At 41.5% G+C, this 23,651-nt stretch overlaps 1 protein-coding gene across 1 annotated transcript in view; it reads right to left on the bottom strand.

Annotated features, from left to right (window-relative positions):
- LOC145519051 (uncharacterized) overlaps window positions 1-21,977 on the bottom strand; it is a 238,044-nt gene extending 216,067 nt beyond the window's left edge. The window contains 2 exon segments of the mRNA XM_081524284.1: window positions 2,674-2,734; window positions 21,823-21,977. Coding sequence (XP_081380410.1) covers window positions 2,674-2,734; window positions 21,823-21,977 — 216 coding nt within the window.
- Between the last annotated feature and the right edge of the window lie 1,674 nt (window positions 21,978-23,651).

Below are 23,651 nucleotides of genomic sequence, written 5' to 3'. Positions count from 1 at the left end.
TGTCCGGCTGTAAACAAGGCCGGCTCGGGGTCGCCGCCCTCCCGCCCGTGCGCGCAGGACCCCGCAGTCAGACCCGGCCAGCGGCCCTAGAGCCGGAGTTAACGTTCCTTCTCCCAGACGGCGGTTCCAGGGCTCACCGGGAAGTCACAGGGAGAAGCAGCTTTGGAGTGACAGACTCAGGGTCCCTTTTCTGAGATGGGTGTCTCGGATTCCTAAGCAACCTGGCCTGGCGTGTCTCTTCCATGAAATTAACGTAGGTGGTCCTAAGGTGAACCATTGTTGTTTTTCAGCAGACTAGCTCGGCACAGTCATCGTTGTTGGGGAGAAGCGGGTGGTGGTGATTGATTTTGTTGCTTCAGTGCTCAGGAGCTTTGCTTGGATCAGCGCCTCCCCACCCGACCCCTCAAAAAAAGACACGGGTAGAAATAGTCTGGCCCAGTTTATAGGAACCCAGTCATGCCTGGATTGCTGGATGGAGTGCAGTGATGGTACACGGAAGCTGGTACCTTGGCTTCTGTTTTCACCCACTTCGGCCACCCTGTTGCCTTTTACACTAAAGCAAAGTTCGGTTTGGAAGCCACATCCTCTCAATAATAAAAGGCAGGGGTGTAATTGGCGCCCTCTTCCATGGCAAGTGGCATGAAGCTGATATTTGGTATTCACGACATTGAATTCTCCTAGACAGCTGGTGTGTCCCTGTTAAGGCTTTCATTTATTCAGCTTGAGCAGGAACTCTTTTTGTTCTCCCAGTCTATTACTTTCTCTATTTAAGGAATAACAGCCAAAGTAAAACAGCTTGCAATTTGCACCTGTCTGCTCTAAGCACTCCATGTTAGATTATGTGGTGAGCACACCCTTCACTGCTAATGAGAATAAGACTGTGTAGGGCTGAGTGCAATTTTGTTGGGGGCCTTATAGGACATGATAGTGTTTTTTTTTTCTTCTGTAAATGATCTGATAAGAACTTCCCTATTCTGATCTTTTAGGGTTCCCAGAGTAGAAGAATAACATTCTAAAATTGTAAAGTTGCATATTCTTTTTTAAAAATTAAATGTCAGGTAACTAAGAATTGAATTAATATTCAGCCTGAGTTGCCTCTGATGAGAAAGAAAAAATTTAAATGCTAAATAATTTCTAAGTTGTTGCAAGCACAAAACATCTACAAAAAGTGAAAGTGTTAGTCGCTTAGTCCTGTCCAACTCTTTGCAACCCCACAGACTATAGCCCACCAGGCTCCTCTGTCCATAGGATTTTCCAGGCAAGAATACTGGGGTGGGAGCCATTCCCTTCTCCAGGGGACCTTCCCAACTAAGGGACTGAACCTGAGTCTCCTGCATTGCAGGCGTGTTCTTTACCATTTGAACCACTAGGGAGGCCCTAAAACACCTATAGAGACCTTTACTTTGTAAAACTGGCCATGAAAAAAAAAAAAGTAGATAAAAGCATTTTAGACAAATTTCAGAAATGGGACTAGTTTTGGAAAAACTGTCAAGTGCTTGAAGTAAACCAAAGTTCTCTGCTTCTATTACCTTTGAAAATTTAAGAACTGAATCAAAAATAAAACCTCAAGTGACTGACTTCCAAATCTTACATAGATACATTGATTTTACTCATCATCATGTGAATCACAGACTCAGTTTTCAGCAAATGCAAAAATGTCAGCACATATGATTCTCTCCAGCTTTCTCCAGAAGTTCCCTGCATCCTGCTTAGCTTTGATTCTTTTGAGGAATTATATCAGGGGACTGGCATCTATTTTTTGAAGAATTTAAATTGAACTCATTGCAATGAAAGAACTTTTTGTTATGGCTTATAGCACTTTCCCAAACCTTATGTATTTTTTTTTTAGATCATTACAATGATGTTTGAATAATTTGGTAAAATCTCCTTGAAGATGATCCAAGCTTTAGTAAATTACATTCATATACTTATGCGTCTTCTGTTAATCAAAGGGCTCATGCTTCGTTTGGATTCCACAAATTTCTCGCATTGGCAGTTCTGCTGAAATAATCGTGGTGGGTTCAGTGAAATTGAGGTGGTCACAAATGTGGTCTCGCTGGTAATTACTCTAGTTTAACACGATCGTTGGCCTGCATCTCCCTGACAGAGAACCTTCCAGCTTGTCAGTGATGGGCCCTTTCCGCACAGCTTCAGGAGCCCCGCCAGCCACTGCCGAGTCTGGTTAGGTCAAAGGGTTGAGCCGTGTGTAATTCAGAACAGAGGGGGTCCCACGGTCACTCCACAAAAACAATTACGCTACTTATTTCACTCCAGCCCTTGCCCAAAACTCACAAGCCTCATAGCTTCAGTGCAGTGAATCTAATTCTGCCCCTGGGCGATAAGCCACATGAAAATATGTGATGCTGTGTTTATAAATCTAATCAAAAATAGAAACAGTGGACAGGCACAGTGAAGCCCTACTATGGATGGTGGGAAGCCTTGGAAATTCTGAAGGCAATTTGTTTCACTTCTAGGGACTCTCTTTCACGGTTACATTGTCTGCTCCACTCGTGAATTATCCTCTTTACTCGTGAGTGCTGCAATGGAGACCGCATTTCCATTCACTTCTATACTTTCTCTCTACGGATAATATTATGAAAAATAAAGCTTAAAAGGCCGCTTTTAAAGGAAAAAATAAAAATCAAAAAGGGGCTCCTGTTACATCAATCTTACCTCTCGATCCATGTTCTCTGCTCCTTGCCCTTGGCAATGCACAGATTTAAATCAAGTTCCTCTGAAAAAGAAAAGTCGTATTTGAAAACTAGAATAGATTGGCCCCATCTTAAGCTATATTAAGCAATTTGGGGTTGGAGAGATAGAGCTACGATGCTTCTTAATGGTCCCCGCAAATCTCAGTTTATAGTCAATAGCATTTGATTTGGTGTCTTGGTTTTTCCAATTTTTTATTTTATTGAAGTATCTTTGATGGATGGAAGAGCCTGGTGGGCTACACAATCCATGGGGTTGCAAAGAGTCAGACACAACTGAGCGTCTAATGCACACCCACCCACACACACACAGTTGATTTACCATGCGTGTCACGTTAGTTTCCAGTGTACAGGACAGTGACTCAGTTATACATATACGTATTCTTTTCCCTTCTAGGTTATTACAAAATACTAGTATCATCCCCTGTGCTATTCAGATGGCAGCTTGTTTTTATTGTTGTTCTTGTTTGTTTAGCTAGACTTCTAACAAACTGAGAGCTGGCAAATATTCACAAGATGTTTTACACAAGTAATCTCTAGGAAAAAATCAAACTTCATGTAGACAACCTAAATTTCCTTCTTTTATGCCTAAAAAAACCCTTCAGATTGCACAGAAGTTTATGATAAAAACTTGCTTTCACATGCTTTCAGTAGATTTTATATTTATCTGTTTTTAAATATTAAGATCTAGCTATGCAACTGTTATAAGCAGATAATGAGAATGTTGTTTAGTCACGAAGTCATGTCCAACTCTTTTGTGACCTCATGGACTGTACCCTACCAGGCTCCCCTGTCCATGGGATTTCCCAGGCAAGAATACTGGAACAGGTTGCCATTTCCTTCTCCAGGGGATCTTCTTGACCCAGGGGTCGAAGCCAAGTCTCCAACATTGGCAGGCAGGTTCTTTACCACTGAGCCTCCTGGGAACCCCCATAGCTGATAAAGTTAATGATAAATACATATACTTAGGTACCAAGCAGATTAAATTCTGAGAACATCATCCAACGACGATATGGATTACGCACACTTCGTGAAAGGAAATGTGTTTGTAGCACTCATAAAAGATCCTTAGAGTCATGCAGTTAATTATCCAATTCAATCTATAAGCTATTCCATGTGATTTTATTTCAATTGATAAAAATACTACACTAGAATACAATCTGCGGCCAGATGATTATAATAAGTGGGAAATTTCAAAAATGAGGGATTGTCCTAGCATTTATTAGATTACTATAAATAGTTACCAAAGGAGCTTTTTAAACTTGGAATTTGCCCTCTTGAAATGGTTATCAGTATTTGGCAGTAAAACAAAGTATATCATGTATGAATGACACATGTGACTTTTTTTTTAATTCAGAGCTCTCAATCATAGTTTTAAAAAGTCAGTTCACAAAAGGCAAGCGAGCTCTTCCACGGCAATCAATGTGGCAAAAGGGAAGATCTTAGTCCTTTTAGTGGTAATTTTAAAACTCTTTTATGTAAGTGAAACATGAAAGGTTCAAGTTGATTGCCTCTAAAATAAGGGGGAAAAATGTAAAACTATCTAAAAGAAAAAACTGACATTAAAATGAACAAATTTTAGCCAAGTAAGAGAAATCAAAGTTCAATTTGTTTTTTCCACTTAACAGTGACTGAAAAAGAATTCAAAAGCATCTATTTCTGAGAACAAGCGTAGAGCGGAAATCTGTTTTCTTTTGCTTCCTTGAATTTGGTATCAATCTAATACGGAGCTGACCTTCCCTGGTGGCTCAGCTGGTAAAGAAACTGCATGCAATGTGGGAGACTCAAGTTCAATCCCTAGGTTGGGAAGGTCCCCTGGAGAAGGGCGTGGGACCCCTCTCCAGTGTTGCCTGGAGAATCCCAAGGACAGAGGAGCCTGGTGGGCTACAGTCCACAGGGTTGCAAGAGTCGGACACGACTGAGTGACTAACATAATACATAGTTAATATTTGTCTTTAAAGTGTTTGTAATTTGTAAAGTTGCTCACTTTACGTTCATCATAAATTTATTTGGAGACATAGAATCTAAAATATGCAAGCCGAAAAGCCCAGGTTGGCTCTGTTCACATCATTCTAGTGCTCAGGAGACTTGCAGATAAGGCAGACCACTTCTCTCTCTTCACAGAAGGCTGCATTTTAAATATCTTTCTGCACCATATTCAGAATGAAATATACATGCAGTAAGACTGAGTACAGTTATGAAATAAGATCAGAATTCCTTCATTCTCTCATAGAAAGCATGTCCTTGAATCTAGGGAGTGGTTTGATAGAACCAAGTGGTGTGTCATTTTAAGGCAGGCATCACTAAAGGAGAAGTAGAATCCAGTATTCTTGGGTCTCATGACTAAAAGTTATGGCGGAAGGTCCCTCTGGCCTTGGTATCTCTGGAAGCTTAGATCAAGCATCATTTACCATAAGGAATGTCAATCTCCAGGTTTTGATGAGCTGGGATTTGGGGTTTCTAGTCAGATACCTTATGATTGTGGAGAAGGCAATGGCACCCCACTCCAGTGTCCTTGCCTGGAGAATCCCAGGGACGGCGGAGCCTGGTGGGCTGCCATCTATGGGGTCGCACAGAGTCGGACACGACTGAAGCGACTTAGCAGCAGCAGCAGCAGCCTTATGATTGAGACACAGCCCGCTGAACAGAGTTGGTAAAGAATAATAGAGCCATCTTGAACTGGAGAAGGATCAGAGAGCATGTTCCCTGGCTGTAGGGCATAAAAAGACATGGGCAACATATTGGTTCTGGCCTAAACATTGATACCTGAATGTGTGTTCCCAGTGCAATTCCTGGGATTTTAATTTGAAGACTTCCAAAGTGGGAAAGCGGTGTTAAAAAGCTTTAAAAATGACCCAGTTGCTAAAAGCTGTGACAAATAGATGAAGAAAATAGGTGTGAGACCAGTTGCAGAAGCCAAACAGGTGAGCTGGAGGCCGGGGCAGCAGAGTGGATTCTGTGGAGTGGGCAGAATCCGGAAACAAGCAGGAAAAGGTGGACAGAAAAGACCTATGAGCACAGAGGGGTGATGAAAATGAGAAGGAGACGTTCACAGAACAGTGAGCAGAATCCATCAGCAAACAGTAAATTTAACAAGTTACTGATTGATGAACAGTCACCACACCCCCGTAAAAACCTATCACTTGTGTAACTCACCAAAGATGAAGCCAATCTGAGAACCGATATTTTTGCCAAACTACCTCTATGACCTATACTGTCAAGAAAGCCCAAAGTGGCTTTCCTTTCATTAAAAAAACAAAAGGGAAAATAACAGTTATTAACACTATCAATTTACCCCAAACCTTGCATTTGGCCTTTCAGGAACACCTGATTTAATGAACTAATGAGCAAAATTTTCACTAAGGCTACAAATTTGGACCACAGTGTGGCATGTTTGCTGAAATTCAAGCAGCCTGCAATAGGGTTTCCCAGGTGGCACAGTGGTAAAGAATCTGCCTGCCAATTCAGGAGATGCAGATTCGATCCCTGGGTCAGGATGATTCTCTGGAGGAGGAAATAGCACTCCATTTCAGTATTCGTGCCTGGGAAATCCCATGGACAGAGGAGCCTGGTGGGCTACAGTCCACGGGGTCACAAAGAGTCGGACACGACTGAGCAAGCACAACAGGAATTGCATTTTAAAAGTCGGTCTCAAACTTGCAAGCAGGTCGGTAATTGCAGTATAACCTGCTTGCGAGTATCCTGTTGACCATACCCTGTGGAGCCCAGGTTAATAATCACTAAAAAGCTAATTTGTACAGTCATTTTTTTTTTTTTTTGGTTTGCTTTAAGACTGATCTTAAAGTGGCTTTCACTGAAATTGTTGACCTTGTATTGCAAATTAAATCCTGGCATTGCCAAATCTCTGAGTACGGGTTCATTGCTTCCAGAGAAGGGAATTAGCATGACTACAGCTGTCATTCCATTGCATTTTTCTTCTCAAGCAGACCAGCAAGGGCAAAGATGGTGTTAGACAGAGGTCGCAAGCCAGATTCTGTCTGCAAACATGTTCTGTTTGACCTCTACAGTGATTTTAAACAGATTGAGCCAATATTGAAAAATAAAAAAAAATTCTGTCAAAATCCGACTTCTGGCTTCTCCTGGAAAATTTAAAAAATTTGGCGACATCGGTGGGGCGTGGTGGCAGCATGCTCTGTAGGCAGTGTTGCTAGAGTCCAGGGCCCCTGCTATCCCTGTTGTAGACCGCAAACCAAAATATAAGCTCCAGAAAGGCAAGGCTTGCTGACTTCATAGTGCATATTTAGAGTCCAGAACAGAGACTGGAAGGAGTGGGTGCTTGGCAGACATTTAACTTTGAATGATCTCAGGACTTCCCAGGTGGCATAGTGGTAAAGAATCTGCCTGCCAATGCAGGAGACCCAGGAGACATGGGTTTGATCTCTGGATCAGGAAGATCCCCTGAAGAAGGAAATGGCAATCCACTCCAACATCCTTGACGGGAAAATTCCATGGACAGAGGAACCAGGCAGGCTAAAGCCCATGGGGTTGCAAAGAGTCGGACGCATCTGAGGAACTGAGCACACACAACCGCACGAAACGATCTCAAGAGCAAACAGGTACTTTAATGGATGACTTTAAAACAACGGGCAGTGCTCAGGGACTGTCACAACATGCCTCAATTTAAAAACATAAAATAAATGTGCAGGTCAAATCAATTCTGCCAGTCCTCAGGCAGAGAGAAAGACAGAGTGCCCACACATCATTCTGCTAGAGCTGCTGTTTTTCTTATAAAGAAACATTTCTCTGTATCCCTGCCACTCTCAGAAATAGAGCCACAAGTGTCAAGGAAAATGACTGTGATCACAGACCCAGAATTCTTCACTCAGTTCTATTTCTGGCCTGGCCTCTATAGGGATCTGAATTTGATGTTTCTGGGAAACACATGCCAGTAGGAAGACACCCTTAATAACAAACTGGCCTGTCAGGTTTCCTCTCTCATTCTGCGCAATTGTTTTTTGTAGTACAATCTAAATCTATATTAGAGAATAAATAAAAGGGGACTCTAAAATTTACCTTGGAAAGTCACTACTTAAACCTAACACGTGCACGCATGCTCAGTCATCTCCAACTCTTTGCCACCCCATGGACTACAGCCCACCAGGCTCCTCTGTCCATGGGATTCTGCAGGCAGGAATACAGGAGTGGGTTGCCATTTCCTCCTCCAGGGGATCTTCCCGACCCAGGAATCAAACCCTGTGTCCTGCAATGACAGGTAGATTCTTTACCACTGAGCCCCCTGGGAAGCCGTAAAAACGTAACACACTATCACTTAAATAAAGAGTCAGAATAACACTGTGGAATCGACTTGTGTTTACAACTAGAAAAACATTGGTCAAATATCATATATTTACGCATATATGTGGAATCTAGAAAAATGGTACAGATGAACCCATTTGCAGGGCAGGAATAGAGATACAGACATAGACAAAGGATGTGTGTTGGGGGGAGATGAGCTGGGAGATTGGGATTGACATATATACACTACCACGTATAGATAGATAGTGGAAAGCTGTTATATGGCGTAAGGAGCTCAGCTCGGTGCTCAGTGGTGACCTAGAGGGGTGGGATGGGGCTGGAGGGAGACGTGGAAGGGAGCTCCAAGGGGAAGGATATATATGTATACTTACAGCTGATTCACATGCTGTACAGCAGAAACTAACATAGCATTGTAAAGCAAGTATATCCCAGTAAATTTTTTAAAAGTCTCTTGCACATGGGGAAGTTGTTTAACTTCTAAAAGTCTCCAATTTCCCTGCATAAGAGTTGAGAAAATTTTAAAATTATATATGTCAAATGTCCAGCTTCCACTTAGGGTATGGAAAGCTGGCAGGCTGCTAGTCCCAAAGCAAAAAAATTAAAAAAAAGAATTATGAATGTCTGTAAATTTATAACTTTTCTGAAAACCACTGGGAGCTGAAGTCACAGAATAACCAACTGACCCAAAAGCTAAGGAAAGAGCAGTGGGTCCAGGGAGTAACAGGCCGCAAGTACTTGCTTGCTGGCGTCGACATGAAACCCCGTAGAAGCCAGGAGGGAGACTTCAGCTAAAAATTGTTCATGAGTTTCTGAAGTCCTTAGTCAAACTTGAAAGGGACCTAGTGTGAGAATATGGAGCGTGTGGGCAGGATGCTCGGTGGGCAGTTCTGTCTGATTCGAATCCCAAACCGAACAGCCGTACTGTCCACGGAATCCATCCTGGGCCCCCAGGCAAGGGTGCAGACTCGCTGTCCCGCCCAACTTCCCACATCACCTCCAGCCCTGCCCCATCGGGGCCATGATTCCCCTCAGGAAGCCTGGCCACAGATGCCTAGGGAGCACAGAGCATATCCCATAGCCTGTCCTGGGTCGAGACTCAAACCGGCAGCCTTGCCCAGTTATTGAGCATAGCCCCCAGGCCAGCCTGAATGATGACCCTGAGCAGCATCCAGCCCAGTCTACAATGATGCTCAGCTGCAGAGCCCAGCATACAATCCTATTCAGAAGTGGAGATCAGCAATGGCCCCGCTTGAATGTGGGACACAGACGGGGGCTTTGCCAGGCAGGGAGTCACAGAGCATAGCCCGTGACTCAGCTTGGTTTCACAGACAGAGACCGCGTCTGACCGTAAAGCACGCCCTCCATGCCAGCCCAACTGTGGGTACAGCAAGAGGCCCCACTGACCAGAGAACCAGATCAGCAACCACTCCTGACAGATAGCACAGCCAGTGACCCACTGACTGGTGTGGAAGTCATATACCTGATAAGGATTAATAGCCAAGTCATATACGGAACTCAAATAACTCAGGCGTGAAAAGGATCAGATCAGAATATGGGGAAAGGACCTGAATAGACGTTTTTCTAAAGAAGATGTACAAATGACCAACAGTTATCCGAAAGGGGGATCAAAATCGCCAATCCTCAGGTAACTCCACATCAAAACCACAATGAGTTATCACCTCACACCTGTTGGGTTGGCTATTATCAAAAAGACCGGAATAACAAGCACTTGTGAGGCTGTGGGGGAAAAGGGAAATCTTGGGCACTGTTGGTTGGAATATAAATTGTACAACCACTATGAAAAACAGCAGGGAACGGTCTTGAAAACAAAACAGAACTACCATATGATCCAGCCATCCCCCATCTGGGTATAATCACTATGTCAAATAAACATCTGCGACCCCACACTTACTGCAGCATTGTTTACAATAGCTTCCTTGGTGGCTCAGACAGTAAAGAATCTGCCTGCAATGTGAGAGACCTGAGTTCTATCCCTGGGTTGGGAAGATCCCCTGGAGGAGGGCATGGCAACCCACTCCAGTATTTGTGCCTAGAGAATCCCCATGGACAGAGGAGCTGGCGGGCTACAGTCCACGGGGTCGCAAAGAGTCAGACACAACTGAGCAACTAAGCATAACACAAGACATATAAACAATCTAATGTTCATCAGTAGAGGAATGGATAAAAAAGATGTGACATAAATGCAATGGAATATTATTCAACTGTAAAGAAGAAGCAAATTTAGACAAATATTGTGTGATCTCACTTATATGTGGAATCTTTAAAAAACACACAGAGAGAAGCAGAAAGTAGATCTGTCATTGCCAGGGTAGAAGGATGTGGGGGGAAAGGAGTGAAGGTAAACTTCCAGTTCTAAAATAAATAAGTTATGGGATCTCATTTACAGCATGGTAACTGTAATTTATAGTACTATATTTTTTATTTGAAAGTTGTTAAGTGAGTAGATCTTGAAAGTTCTCATTACTGAAAAAACAAGTATGCAAAGTGATAGATGCATTAGCTAACCTTAGTGTGATTATCACTTTGCAATATTTATATATCCAATCATCATGTTGTACACCTTAAACACACGTTGTGTTATATGTCAATTATAGCTCTACAAAGCTGGAAGAAAACATGTAATTAATGTGTTAATAGCTCTCATATAAAGAGTGGAAAACATAATATATGAGGAATTTCAACAAAGGGATAGAATAATAAAGAATCAGATGGAAATGTAGAAATGAACAATATGGTAAAGGAAATGCAGAATACCATCAACAAGCTCAATAGCAGTCTAAGTACAACTGAGAATAAAATAAGTTGAACTCAGTCCATCAGCAACAGAGATTATCCAAATAAAAACAGAAAGATAAAAAGAGAGCAGGGAAAAAAAAGATCAGAATATCTGAGAATAATAGAAAAATTCCAAATAGACTAACATACCTGTAATTTTGAATATAGGAAATGAAGACAGAGCACATAGACAGAAAAACCATCAAAGGAATAATGACTAAAAATTCCCTCGGATTAATGACTGACACCAAAGCAGAGACCGAAGAAGTTCAGAAAACATCAAGTAGGATAAAACATACACATATACACATCATGCTCAAACCATTGAAAACCAACAGCAAAAAGAAATCATGAAGGTAACCAGAGGAAAGAGGCATATCACACATAGAGGAACAAAGTTAAAAATTATAAAAGACTTCTCATCAAAACTCTGTAAACCAGAAGAGCGTGGACAGACATCTTTAAAGGGCAGAAAGAAAAATAACACTCGATTTTAAAATCCTATGGCCGGGAAAAATACCTTTTAAAAATGATGGTAGGGAATGTGGGTATGGCAGAAAGAAGAGACTGTTAAATCCTAGCCCCCAAGAAACAGTGTAAAACTGGAAGGGAGAAAAATCCAAACAATAAGTTCAGTCTCTGGAAAGAGGCCAGAGGCTAACAACCAACGGAGGAACATGCATTCATGGGAAACTGCAGAAATTGGTATAAGTACTGTGGGTACCTCCTTGACCCGAGGTTGCTCCAATATCTGCAGTGACCCCTAACACCAGCTGGGCCAGTGGAATAGTACTTCCAAGGAAGCACTGGCAATAAAACCCAGCAGTTCCACTGCTCTGGCATGGAATTTTGGTGACGAGGACGGAAAACTCTTACCAGTTGTATTGTGAAAGGATCAAAATCAGCAGAAAGCCCATGGCGCTATTACTCTGAGTTTCAGTCCCACTTGGGATACAGTAGATCACTCAACTAATCAGATATTTGATCAGGAGGTCCTGGAATTGAGAGACCAAAGAAAGGTTATTAATAAATGGGTGCCCCATGGATCTGTGCTGATCAGGAGTCTGTGCACATATGCAGGGAAGACTCGAGAATATCCAAGCTGCGTGCACATCCGCAGTTGACCTGGATGCTGTGCAGATCTACAGAAAAGACCCAGGAGGACCTGGCAGAAAGTAGACCTGAATTTTAAACGTGTTCCCAGCCCCACACACAGATCCATCAGCAGAGGAGGGAAATCTTACAGATGCAAGGTGTCTGTGGACAATCCCAGATTGACCACTGTGGTCTGCAGACGCAAAGCAGCCTCCGTAAAATGAACCTAAAACTCTTTATTAAAGTTTGAAAAAATTGAGAGAGACAGCAGCAGCCACACATCACAGGGAAAACAGATTCGATAGCTTAAATTCAAGCAAGTTACTAAAAACAAAACAAATGAAATACAAGCGAAACAACAAAATAAAATGGCAACAACAATGGTCCTCAAGGCAAAAGCTCAAAATCACATTTGCTACACCATATTATCAAAGATGCAGGTTTTCAACAAAAATTTATAGGACAGTGAAGAAATAGAAAAGTATGACCTATATTCAGGAAAATAAGCTGTCAACAAAAATTAACTCTGAGTGGGTAAGGAGGTTATATTTAGTAGACAAAGACTTCAAAGCAGGTTTTATAAAATGTTTGAAGAATTCTAAGAAATTGTGATTTTAAAATGTAAGGAAAATATATTAACAGACTCAAATATAAAAAATCTCAAAAAAAGGAAACTATAAAAACAGTCAAATGGAAATTTCAGGATCAAAAGATGTAAGGACTACAATGAAAAATTCACCAGATGGGTTCAAAAGTTCATGAAATGAGATGGTTGAGAAAGAATCAAGAATATTAAAGATAGATCAATAGAAATTATCCAGTTTGAAGAAGAGAAAGGAAAAACGCAGATAAAAATGAGACTCCTGGAAAGAGATGAAGAAAAAAAAAAGGTAGAAAAGTATCTGAGAAAATAATGGCCTGATAGCAAATAGCCTTCCCTGTTGGCTCAGATGGTAAAAAGAACGCCTGCAATGCAGGAGACATGGGTCCGATCCCTGAGTTGGAAAGAGCCCCTGGAGAAGGAAATGGCAACCCACTCCAGTATTCTCGCCTGGGAAATCCCATGGACAGAGGAGCCTGGCAGAGTTACAAAACATTCGGACACAACTGAGCGACTAAACAGCAACAGCAAAGGGAGCTTGTATTTGCAATTTGACTCTCTCCTCCTGGCCCACTCTCTGGAGTTTTGCTGGGTCTCCTGGCTCCCTCTCCCACAGTCACTCCCTACAAGTCACAACTTTTTTGATCCTACTTCATCAACCAGTGCTGATTCAGCTATTTCCTTTTTAGGAAATCCATTGTCATCTCTTATCTGCAGATCCCTACCATCCTACATGCTTTTATAGTCTTTTACTAGCCTTACAATAAAAACGCAAGAGAAATATAAGAATGTATATATATGAGATCTATATCTCTATCTATCTATGTATATATATTGAACAAAAGCTCATAGAAAGATCCTATTATATTCACCAGCTAATCTAAACAGAGCATTGAAAACTTCCCTGGCAGTCCAGAGGTTAAGACTTTGTCTTCCGATGCAGACGGTGCGGGTTCAATCTCACAGTCACAAACCAAAACATAACACAGCAACAGTGTTGTAACAAATTCAAAGAAGACTTTAAAAATGGTCCACATCAAAAAAAAAAAAAAAACAATCTTCAAAAAATAGAAAAAGTAAATAAATAAAGAGCATTAAAATATGTCCTCCTCAGAGCAGTGAAGGTCCTTTCACTGCCTGTTCAGGGCAGCCCAGCTGTTCTCCCACCGTTCAGCCTTGCCATTTTCATCCTTGAAAAGAACTTTGCTAACAGGGCCCACAAAGCTTGACACTGATGACCTGGACTGTGATTAAAGTCTGGGGATCAGGGAAGACAAGCCCCAGCCTGCTTTATCCTAGCAAGAATTCAGCTTTCAGTGTTTCTAGCATCAAATAGAAGAAAAATTCCAAACTGCATTTACAAGGTAGTACCAATAGGGGGGAAATGATTGCCTTTAGCAAGCGCAAGACTTGAGAAAACACATGGTTTCTTTGTTATTGATCGTGATTAACTGATCCCTAGACTATGATTGGGAGAAGGCAATGGCACCCCACTCCAGTACTCTTGCCTGGAGAATCCCAGGGACGGCGGAGCCTGGTGGGCTGTCGTCTATGGGGTCGCACAGAGTCGGACACGACTGAAGCAACTTAGCAGCAGACTATGATTGAGAACATCGGAGTATAAATCATGCCACACGTGCAGTTCCAGAAACATCACTGCTAGTAATTCATGGCATATTTCAACTGCCCCTGGCATGCATTTCTGGATTAGCGTCACATAGGGGTTCAAAAGAAGCAACAAGGGCTATCTGTTCATATGGTCACATTTCTACCCTTCATTTTTCCTCATATTCAACCTGACGCAGGCTTAATGTATCAATAAGCACATCGGTGTGGGTTTGCATTTCTTCGTCAGGTGTTCAGGAACAAAATTTTGGTTGATTCACAAGTAAAGGGAAATTAGTGTCATGAAAGGATAATTTTGTTGCCTAAAGAAACAAACATTATTACTTCTTGAGGGGGCCCACTACCTGAACTGTGCCTCTAGGCAGGAATGTTCTCCATCAGCAGGTTAATTGCTGGGATACTCTGTATTCATTCCCAAGGCCCACATTCACTTGTGTATTCTCTCAATCATTCCACACATGTTTATGGGGAACCTAGTATATGAAAAATACTGTTCCAAGTGCAGTGGGTGATGATGATTCCTGTCCCTAAGGGAACTACAGCCTGGGTAGCAACTTCAGAAAGAAAGACTTAACCAGTGAGACAAAAATGACACCACCACTATTGAGAAATTGACCAAAACCTGAGAGCCCTCAAAAAATTAGACTGAAGTGGAAAAAAAAATTCAAACTCATCAGACATGTGTTAACAACATGGTAATTAATTAGGGACTGAGGCTTTACATATATGATATCACTTCATCCTCACTACAACCCCTAAGAAGGGCTACATTTTCCCCACTTTACAGATGCTGCTGCTGCTGCTAAGTTGCTTCAGTCGTGTCCGACTCTGTGCAACCCTATAGATGGCAGCCCACCAGGCCCCCCTGTCCCTGGGATTCTCCACGCAAGAATAGTGGAGTGGTTTGCCATTTCCTTCTCCAATGCATGAAAGTGAAAGTGAAGTCGCTCAGTCATGTACGACTCTTCACGACCCCATGGACTGTAGCCTACCAGGCTCCTCCATCCATGGGATTCTCCAGGCAAGAGTACTGGAGTGGGTTGATGAGGACATTGAAATTTCTGAGACGTTAGGTGACAGGCCACCTAAGAAGCTGTGATCCAGGTTTCAACGGGCAGCATTCCTTTGCTGCACAGACCACAGCCTTAGCTGACCTCAGCTGAGTTGCTCACCTGTCACTTTGAGCCTTCAATAGACATTAAAGCCTAGAGTTGTTCCATGTGGGGTAAGTCGGAAAAAGCAAATGAAAAATGTATTATGTCTGAAAAATGTGTGTTTTAACTAAGGGAGAGCGAAAAGCTCTTACATTGCTTCCTAACTGAATTTTGACTAATATTCACGTGTCTAAGTTCCCCAGCTAAAGTTCTAAATGGGCCCTGAACACTAAAATTGCTAAACTAAAACTAGTGCTGAAAATTCCATGGATCATAAAGAACTTAAGAAAATGTCTTCATTTTCCTGGGCTTTCACATCGTGTCATATTCCAGTGGTCAACTGGAAAACAGGAAAGGCAATTCATAATTTCTTGAACTCTATCTTTCTAGCTCTCAGTAAATTACAAAATATTCAATCTGACTAAACTATTTCTTTGGCTGTTACTTTGTTATTACCAATATTTTAACTATACATACACACAAATAGATTTTCCAATATATAGATTTTCACATTTATATGTGGGTTTTTTGATGGCTTACTGTTAACAAGCTGTTTAGGGGGAAATTCACTTTTCTAGCCTCTGAACAACGGCTTCCCTGGTGGCTCAGTGGTAAAGAATCTGCCTGCCAATGCCGGAGATACAGTTTTGACCCCTGGGTGGAGAAGATCCCCTGGAGAAGGAAATGGCAACCCACTCTAGTATTCTTGCCTGGCAAATCCCATGAACAGAGGAGCCTGGCAGGGTACAGTCCATAGGGTTGCAAAAACTAAACAACAACAATCCTCTGAACACTATCTAAGGGAAGGTTATTATCTAGAATTGTGATGTTTTTTGTTTTGTGCTGTATATACTTGTATCAATAAGTAAAACTAAGATCTCAGAATTGTCTATATTTTTTAAATGCTTCTTTCAGAATCTATGAAAATCACAAAAGTAAAGTAACCTTTGCAAACTGTGCTGAATCTTTTAGATTCAATTTTTATTACTCTTTTGTCTCCTGGGTCACAGAGATACTGGTGGTTTGTAATCTAGGCCAGTGGTTCTCAAACTTTATGTGTGTGCGTGCTCAGCTGCTCAGCTGTGTCTGATTCTTTTGTGACCCCATGGACTGTATAGCCTACCAGGTATCCCCTGTCTGTGGGATTTCCCAGGAAGAACGTTGGAGTGAGTTGCCATTTCCTCCTCCACGGGATCTTCTGGAGCCAGGAACTGGCTATATCTCCAGCATCTCCTGCATTAGCAGGTAGATTCTTTACCAGTGAGCCACCTGGGAAGCCCCTCTCTAGCTTCACTATGCTTTCTAATCACCTAGAGGATGCTGGGCCTAGATCACTGAGTTTACACGACTAACAATTTTGAAGGTGATGCTAATGCTACTGGTTCAAAGACTAACCTGTGGGAACCACAGCCTTAAACCAAGCTGAACGAGAAAGAGCACTAACTAGGAATCAACAGACCCAGACTCTAATCCTAGGTCTGTCTTGCTCTGTAACTTTACGGAAGTCATTTGACATCTTAGCTTCTGTTTCTCCATTAAGACGTGTCCCACTCTTCGCGATCCCATGGACTGTAGCCTACCAGGCACCTCCATCCATGGGATTTTCACATGTATATGGGATTTTCCAGGCAAGAATACTGGAGTGGGTTGCCATTTCCTTCTCCAGGGGATCTTCTCGACTCAGGGATCAAACCCAGGTCTACCGCATTGCAGGCAGATGCTTTACCATCTGAGCCACTAGGGAAGCCCATGTTAAACAACATACTTTAATTAAATAACTTATGAAAATCCAATATCATTCTATAATTCTGTAACTGACCCAGACAATAGAGTCCACTCCACCATGCATACCAAACAATCTGAAAGGTCAGTTCTTAAGAGCTAAAACAGTCACTGTGTTTCAAGCAAAACATACGATGTTGCCTCATACTGTCATGTCAACAATAATGCCGTTTATGAATTCCTAAATATCATCACATTATGCTAAATTGTGAAGAAAAAAAAAAACATGATTTGTTGGTAAAATAGGATTAGGGACACAACACTAGAAAATGCTAACCAAGGACTCATAGCGGCAAAAAAGAGAGAAACCAATATCAGTGGCAGGGTTTCCAACATGTTCAACGGTTGAGAAATGCACAAATACTACGATAAATATGGCACTCTACCTTGAAAAAGACTGGAAGTTTGCTGTACGTAGGCTGGGAAGAACTGCAGGTTGTGAAAGACTTCGAAGCAGTAGAAGGAAGATGACTAGAAATAAAAGAGAGTTGTAGCAGCAGGTGTGGACAAATGTAACTCATTGATCTCAGTCGTGAGTTGGCATGAGCGTCGAAGTTCACCAATCTTTAGCAGCCTTAAATCCTGGGGCCCATTTTCTTGTCTTGGAGATGAAGGCCCTTCAAGGAATGCATTTATAGAAGATACTTGTTCCATTGAATTTTGACAGTTGGGTCCAATGTGTAGCCTCCTTCTTCAACTCACTTCTGGATCACTGCTGGAAATACTTTGGTGACTTTCTCATCCTTGTTCACAACTTTGCCCAACAGCGCTCAAGGGCTTTGGGAATCCTAGCAACATTTAAAGCTACTATACTGGTCACTACTGGCACCAAAAGGAGCTGAATTCGGCAATTTCCATTTCAGGTCTTTAAATATAGATAGAGCTTTCCTTTTGCACATGCTTGGCTACTTAAACCAGAACACTTAGATTCATCTCAGGTGTTGGATGAGGTGAGGTTTGTTTGGATTTTCTTAAATGTGTAAAAAAATCAAGAATGTGAAAAATAGGAAAAGGCAACCTTCAAGGATAACGCTACCCGGAGATGCCAGCAGTGTGTCTGTGTGTGTCTTGTGTATTTCTACATGTTTCAGTTTATGGACGGAATATGGATAAGCAAACTCAAAATTCACATTTTACTAAAATTATTCCCTGACTTATCACTCACATTCATATTTTCAAAACAAGTGTTTGGCAAAATGACTATACTTTTGATAACAACTACAGCTTTGTTGTTGGAAATACTATTTGGTTAGATATGGAATATTGTGAATCTCCCATAATCTCTCCTAGGTGGAACTGAATACGCTTAAGAAATGATTTCTATTATATGGGGGAACTTGAGGGTTCCTTAAGAGGAAGGTCCACTGAAGCCAGGTGTCCATTAAGGCTGATGCTTTGTTGTTGAGTCACTAAGTCACTTTGCAATGCCATGGACTGTAGCCCACCAGGGTCCTCTGTCCATGGGATTTCCCAGGCAAGAATACTGGAGTGGGTTGCCATTTCCTCCCCCAGGCGATTTTCCCAACCCAGGGATCGAACCCCTGTCTCCTGAATTGGCAGGCGGATTCTTTACCACTGAGCCACCAGGGAAGCCCCAGGGCTGATGCTACCTGAGATCATTTCTGATGATACTCAGTGATACCGAGCTGTTTCCGTGAAAACTGAAGTTTCCAACAAAATCAGACCCTTTTCTTCACTTCAGTCACCTGTCAGAGAACATGGTGCTCATCTCTCTCCAACTTCTCATAAATTGAAACCAGTTTCCTCTTGATTACCCTTGTGTAACATCTTTATGGGAATTGTTTTCCCATACTTATTACGAACATTTTAATAGAATGTTAAAAAAAATAATAGAAGAATTTCAGAAAACAGCCATAGGAAGTATGGAAGGTGTGGAAAGGTTTTTCACAAGCATAAGAAGAATCTACTGGGGTAATTCAGGCTTGCAGATGCGTCAAAGGAGCAGTTTAATAACCCTAAGTTTTCTTGATTTCTCTCTTGCACTTTTACCTCACATTCTGTCCACCAGGAAATCCTGTTGTCTCATGTATTCGAAATACATCTATGATCCTATAACCTCTCACCACCTCTACTGTTAATCCTCTGGTCCAGTCCACTTCCATCTTCCCCCCAAAACTATAAACCACCTGGTCTCCCTGCTTCCTTCTCCACCTCTCCCCTAGCTATTCTCAGGCCGGCAGCGAGTCATCCTTGTAAGCTGGGCGATGTTTCCATGTCTCCTTCAGAGAGAAAGACCACTCATCTCCTCTCTCTCCCTCTCTCCTATCACACTGGCTTTGTTATTCCTGGAACATAACCACACACGTCCCATCTCATCCTCAGGGCTTTGCTCGCACATCACTGCCCCCAGTGTGACTCACTCCGACTATTTAAAAATTGCCAGTGACTCTTCAACATTCCCCCACACACATACCCACACTTGCACAAGTAATTCCCTTTATTGCTCCTTTTTATCCCCCATGACATGTATTCCCTTCCACCACTCCAGGTCATTTACTTTCAACCATGATTACTCCCTATCGTCTCTCTTCCCCTAACCAAGTTTATAGTGCTTGAGGACCACAAAGGCGGAGACCTTTGTTGTCTCACTGACGCATTGATCAAGAACAGTTCCTGGCATATAACAGGTGCTCAATAAATACCCAATGAATGAACCATTTCCGAATTGATGGAAACTAATATGAGGAAGAAATTCACTGACCTTCGAGAGAGAGAAAACAAGAAATAAAGAGAAGTATATAAAAAGAAAATAACAAGATAAGCTTTCCTCCAAACTACTAAACTAAACTACCAAGAAGAAGTTTGTTTTGATTGACCTGGTGATTTTTAAGAGATAATGTGGCTTCACCCAGTTAGCAATCAGTAGGCATAAAGAAAAGAAAGGAAAAGGAAATACGGGTTAAAAATCCCAATTTGATTCCTCAATGAGAATTAGTCATTGGGTATGTATTTCCACAGAGAGATCTCTGTTGTTCCTCTCTTTTGCTAAAAAATGTCACTGGATTAGTGGACTATAACTTTACAACTTAAGGATTTCCATTGTTTCTGTCAAGGTGATGCTTAAGTGTAATGCAATGTATATAGCATTACATTTTAAGCTGTGAGTATTTGAAAATACCTTGTCTCAATAGGCTCAATGGAAAGTTCAAATGCACTTATCATTAACCCATTTGGGGGGTGGGGGCGGATCACATCTCTTATTGCACGGAAATAAACCCCCAAATCCTCTATTTTAATATACTTAGAAAGTTCCCTAATTAGGTTTCCAGAGATACATGCCAATATCCTATATGCAAATATTCTAACTATTCACAAAGAACAAAAACACAAACAAAAATAATTTGATTTTAGGAGCCACTTTGTAGATTTAAAAGGACAAATTCCATATTAAACTCTTATCAGTCTGGTGATGAATAGGCTTCATATGATAAAAAGATAAATTAATGCCATCAATTATCACCTAAATTGCCATTTTACACTTAAGCATTATAAGTAACCAAGTGAAAATTTAAGAAAAACAAAATGAATTTTCAGAATTACATATGACTTTTTTTCAAGTGAGATTAATGTAGAAATTCAGACATAGAAAAGTAAACAAGCATAAATAGGCAATCTGAATAATTCTACCAAGCTAACATTTACCTCATAATAAAAGAACTGTTTAATAAGTAATGTGTAGCCTGTTCCTTTAGATTTCACATAATCTTTGTCAGTATAAAAGCAATCCTAAGTCTCTTTTCCTTTATCCAGTCACAGTTGCTGAAATCTAATGATTCATGAACAGATTTCTTAAATTAGCACCTATTTTCCTCTTCTAACATTGTTGGCTATTTCTGAATTTCTTTCCCCCAATACTTCCCAGTGAATGTTAGAGAACCATGACTCAGGAACACTCAGAATCCCTTTTGCCTTACTTGCCTAATCTAAGATTAGGGTTTCTGATTCAAAAAATTTCGTTAATGTATGACTGTTCATTTAACTCATCATTTACTTTTCCAAGTATGCCATCGGTCTAATTAAGAGCTGTCTTTCTAGTTGCAGGGGTAGAGCTAGAATCAAGTCTTTTTTCTTTCTCTAAGTAAGTTGATCTTCATGCAGACTAGTAACCCATGGAAAGAGTAAGAATATCTTTTTTTTTAATTATTTTTAATTCGAGGATAATTGCTTTAGAATGTTGTGTTGGTTTCTGCCATACATCAACATGAATCAGCCATAGGCATACATATGACTCCTCCCTCTTGAACCTCCCTCTCACCTCCCACCCCATCCCACTCCTCTAGACTGTCACAGAGCACCAGGTTGAGCTCCCTGCATCATACAGCAAATTCCCACCAGCTATCTATTTTATATACAGTAATGCATGTGTTTCAATGAGACTCTCTCTATTCATCCCATCCTCTCCTCCTCCTACTGTGTCCACAAGTCAAGAACAAGCGTGTATCTTGAGGTCCCCGCCTGGCCTGGCCACACGCTGCCTGCAGGCTCCCAGTGAAATACCTGGAACAGCCAGAAGAGGCATTGCTGTGTCTCAACAAGCAGAAGGTGGGAGTGCAAGCCTCTCTGAGACAGCTAAGTGTTGTCCTAATCTACACAGAGGGTGAGCATACTTTCAGGACCAGGCACACACACACACACACACAAATCTCGGTAAAAAGCTAAGAGCCAATCCTGTTCCTTCATTTCAAACATAGCATCATGTAAACTCAAAATGCTCATGTTGCATCAACCAGCTTCATGGCTAAGACCTGCAGGCTTTAATTACTTTCAGGGGAAAGTCTGGTGTCCAGAGAAAGTCTCATTATGAACTGGCATTTGCTCCAGGGTGGAAGGAGGCCCAGCAATGAGGCTGTCTTGGGGTTCCTTTACCAAATCAAATATCTGTTCATCCTTCCTAGTGACGAGGCTGGTGATCTACATAATTAATATACGCTCACATCAAAGTAAACATGAAATGGTTAAACAGGAAGACTTTAACTAGACAGCATGTGAGGAGGGAAAAAAGAAAAGGAATTAATGGGTAACAGAGTCTTAGAAACAGGGGAGAGTATTACATGTTATTCTTGAGCTAAATTTTGTTCTCATCCAAAACCTAATTGGTTTTTAAACTTCTTTCTCCCCAACAGCCCAGACAAGGTGGTTTGGAGCATGTGTTATACACAAAATATTTACACTGTGGCTCTTATAGCCTAGTCAGCAATTTGTGGAATAGCAAATTGAAAAAGTAATATTGTAATAAAAAAATAATAGTTGAATAACCTGCATTCCTAACAGACCAAACTTGGAGGACCAGCAATAGAAATCTTGAGAAACCGCTACTATTGGCATCTAAACAGCAGCTCTGATGTGGTGGGAAGAGCCAGAGTAGGGATCTTTATTTACATTCATTGAGTCTGCTAGGGACCAAGCACCATGCTAACTGCTGGGAATGTGTAATCTCATTTAACAATAAAAGCAACATCTTATGTAAACTTTGATATCGTCATGCAGGACACACAACACATGAAGCTAGTCAATGAGAACTATTAATCAAAGAGAAGGGAGATATGCATGTCCTATTATCAAAAGATAAATGCCACCAAGACTGGGGCAAATGTTAAATACCTGCAGTATCTCTTGCTTAAAATCTCCTTGTCTAGAAATCATGAAATTATGTTTGCTTGCTTTTTAATGTTCGATAAAGGAGTTAAGCTAAAGGGAACAATAAACCCCTGCCCGGAAGTTTTCTGCATCAGGAAAACAAGCTGTGTTTAGATTCAGCTCTGATCTTTCCTCAAATGATGAGTTATGGTTGGTTGTCACCAGGAGTTCGGAGTTCAAGGTGGTGACTACTTAAGGGTCTTTTCCTGCCCAAGAGAGAAAGAATCACACATTTGCCAGAGGACTGATGTCAAGGTGAGTAATGCTGTGTATGATAGGAACCCTGAAAGAAACACCCAAAACCCTTTGGTTTTTGCCTGTCTCATCATCACCTAGAACTTCCATTGCATCCGAGTTTTTGGTTTTTAAGTTAAGCAAGATCCAGTAGCTGGAGCAGAGTCAGCTGGTAATTTTTCTGTTGTCCCAACACACAGCCCTTTGAGGAAGGCACTAAATGGCATCGCCTTCACACAGGAAAGGAAACACACCAGGAGAGCTTGCCTGCCTGGCTGTCCCCACAGGCAGTAAGTCGAGCCAGGAAAGTTCATCCCTTGTGTGTGTTCTCAGCACTTCACCGTGGGGGTGGCGCCATTTGGCTGTGGACGAATATCGAGGATAAACCATCTTTCGTCATGGAGTCAGAAACAAACCATAGGCCAATGGAAAAATCAGAGAGATGGGGGAAAAGGGGGATTTGGGACAGTACTTCCTAGCAACATCGCAACTGATAATCAAAAAGGAAGAGATGGTTTCTTACAACAGAATCAGTCTGTAGGAATGCTGAATCTGTAGTTTGTTCCTTCCTGAAGTTTCAGTCATTTCCAGCTAGTCTTTTTATTACTAAGTATTAATAATTATTTATACCTGAGCCAGGTAGACTCAATTGATGGTTTCCTACAAGAGCCTAGCACACACGACTTAGCGACTAAACTACTATTACTACTGACTCTTAAG

Source organism: Giraffa tippelskirchi, chromosome 8 (genome assembly GCF_054371585.1).
Source record: "Giraffa tippelskirchi isolate mGirTip1 chromosome 8, T2T-mGirTip1v1.2.pri, whole genome shotgun sequence".
NCBI lineage: Eukaryota > Metazoa > Chordata > Mammalia > Artiodactyla > Giraffidae > Giraffa > Giraffa tippelskirchi.
Note: the sequence above shows the minus strand (reverse complement) of the source record. Positions and strands in the feature narration are given on the sequence as shown.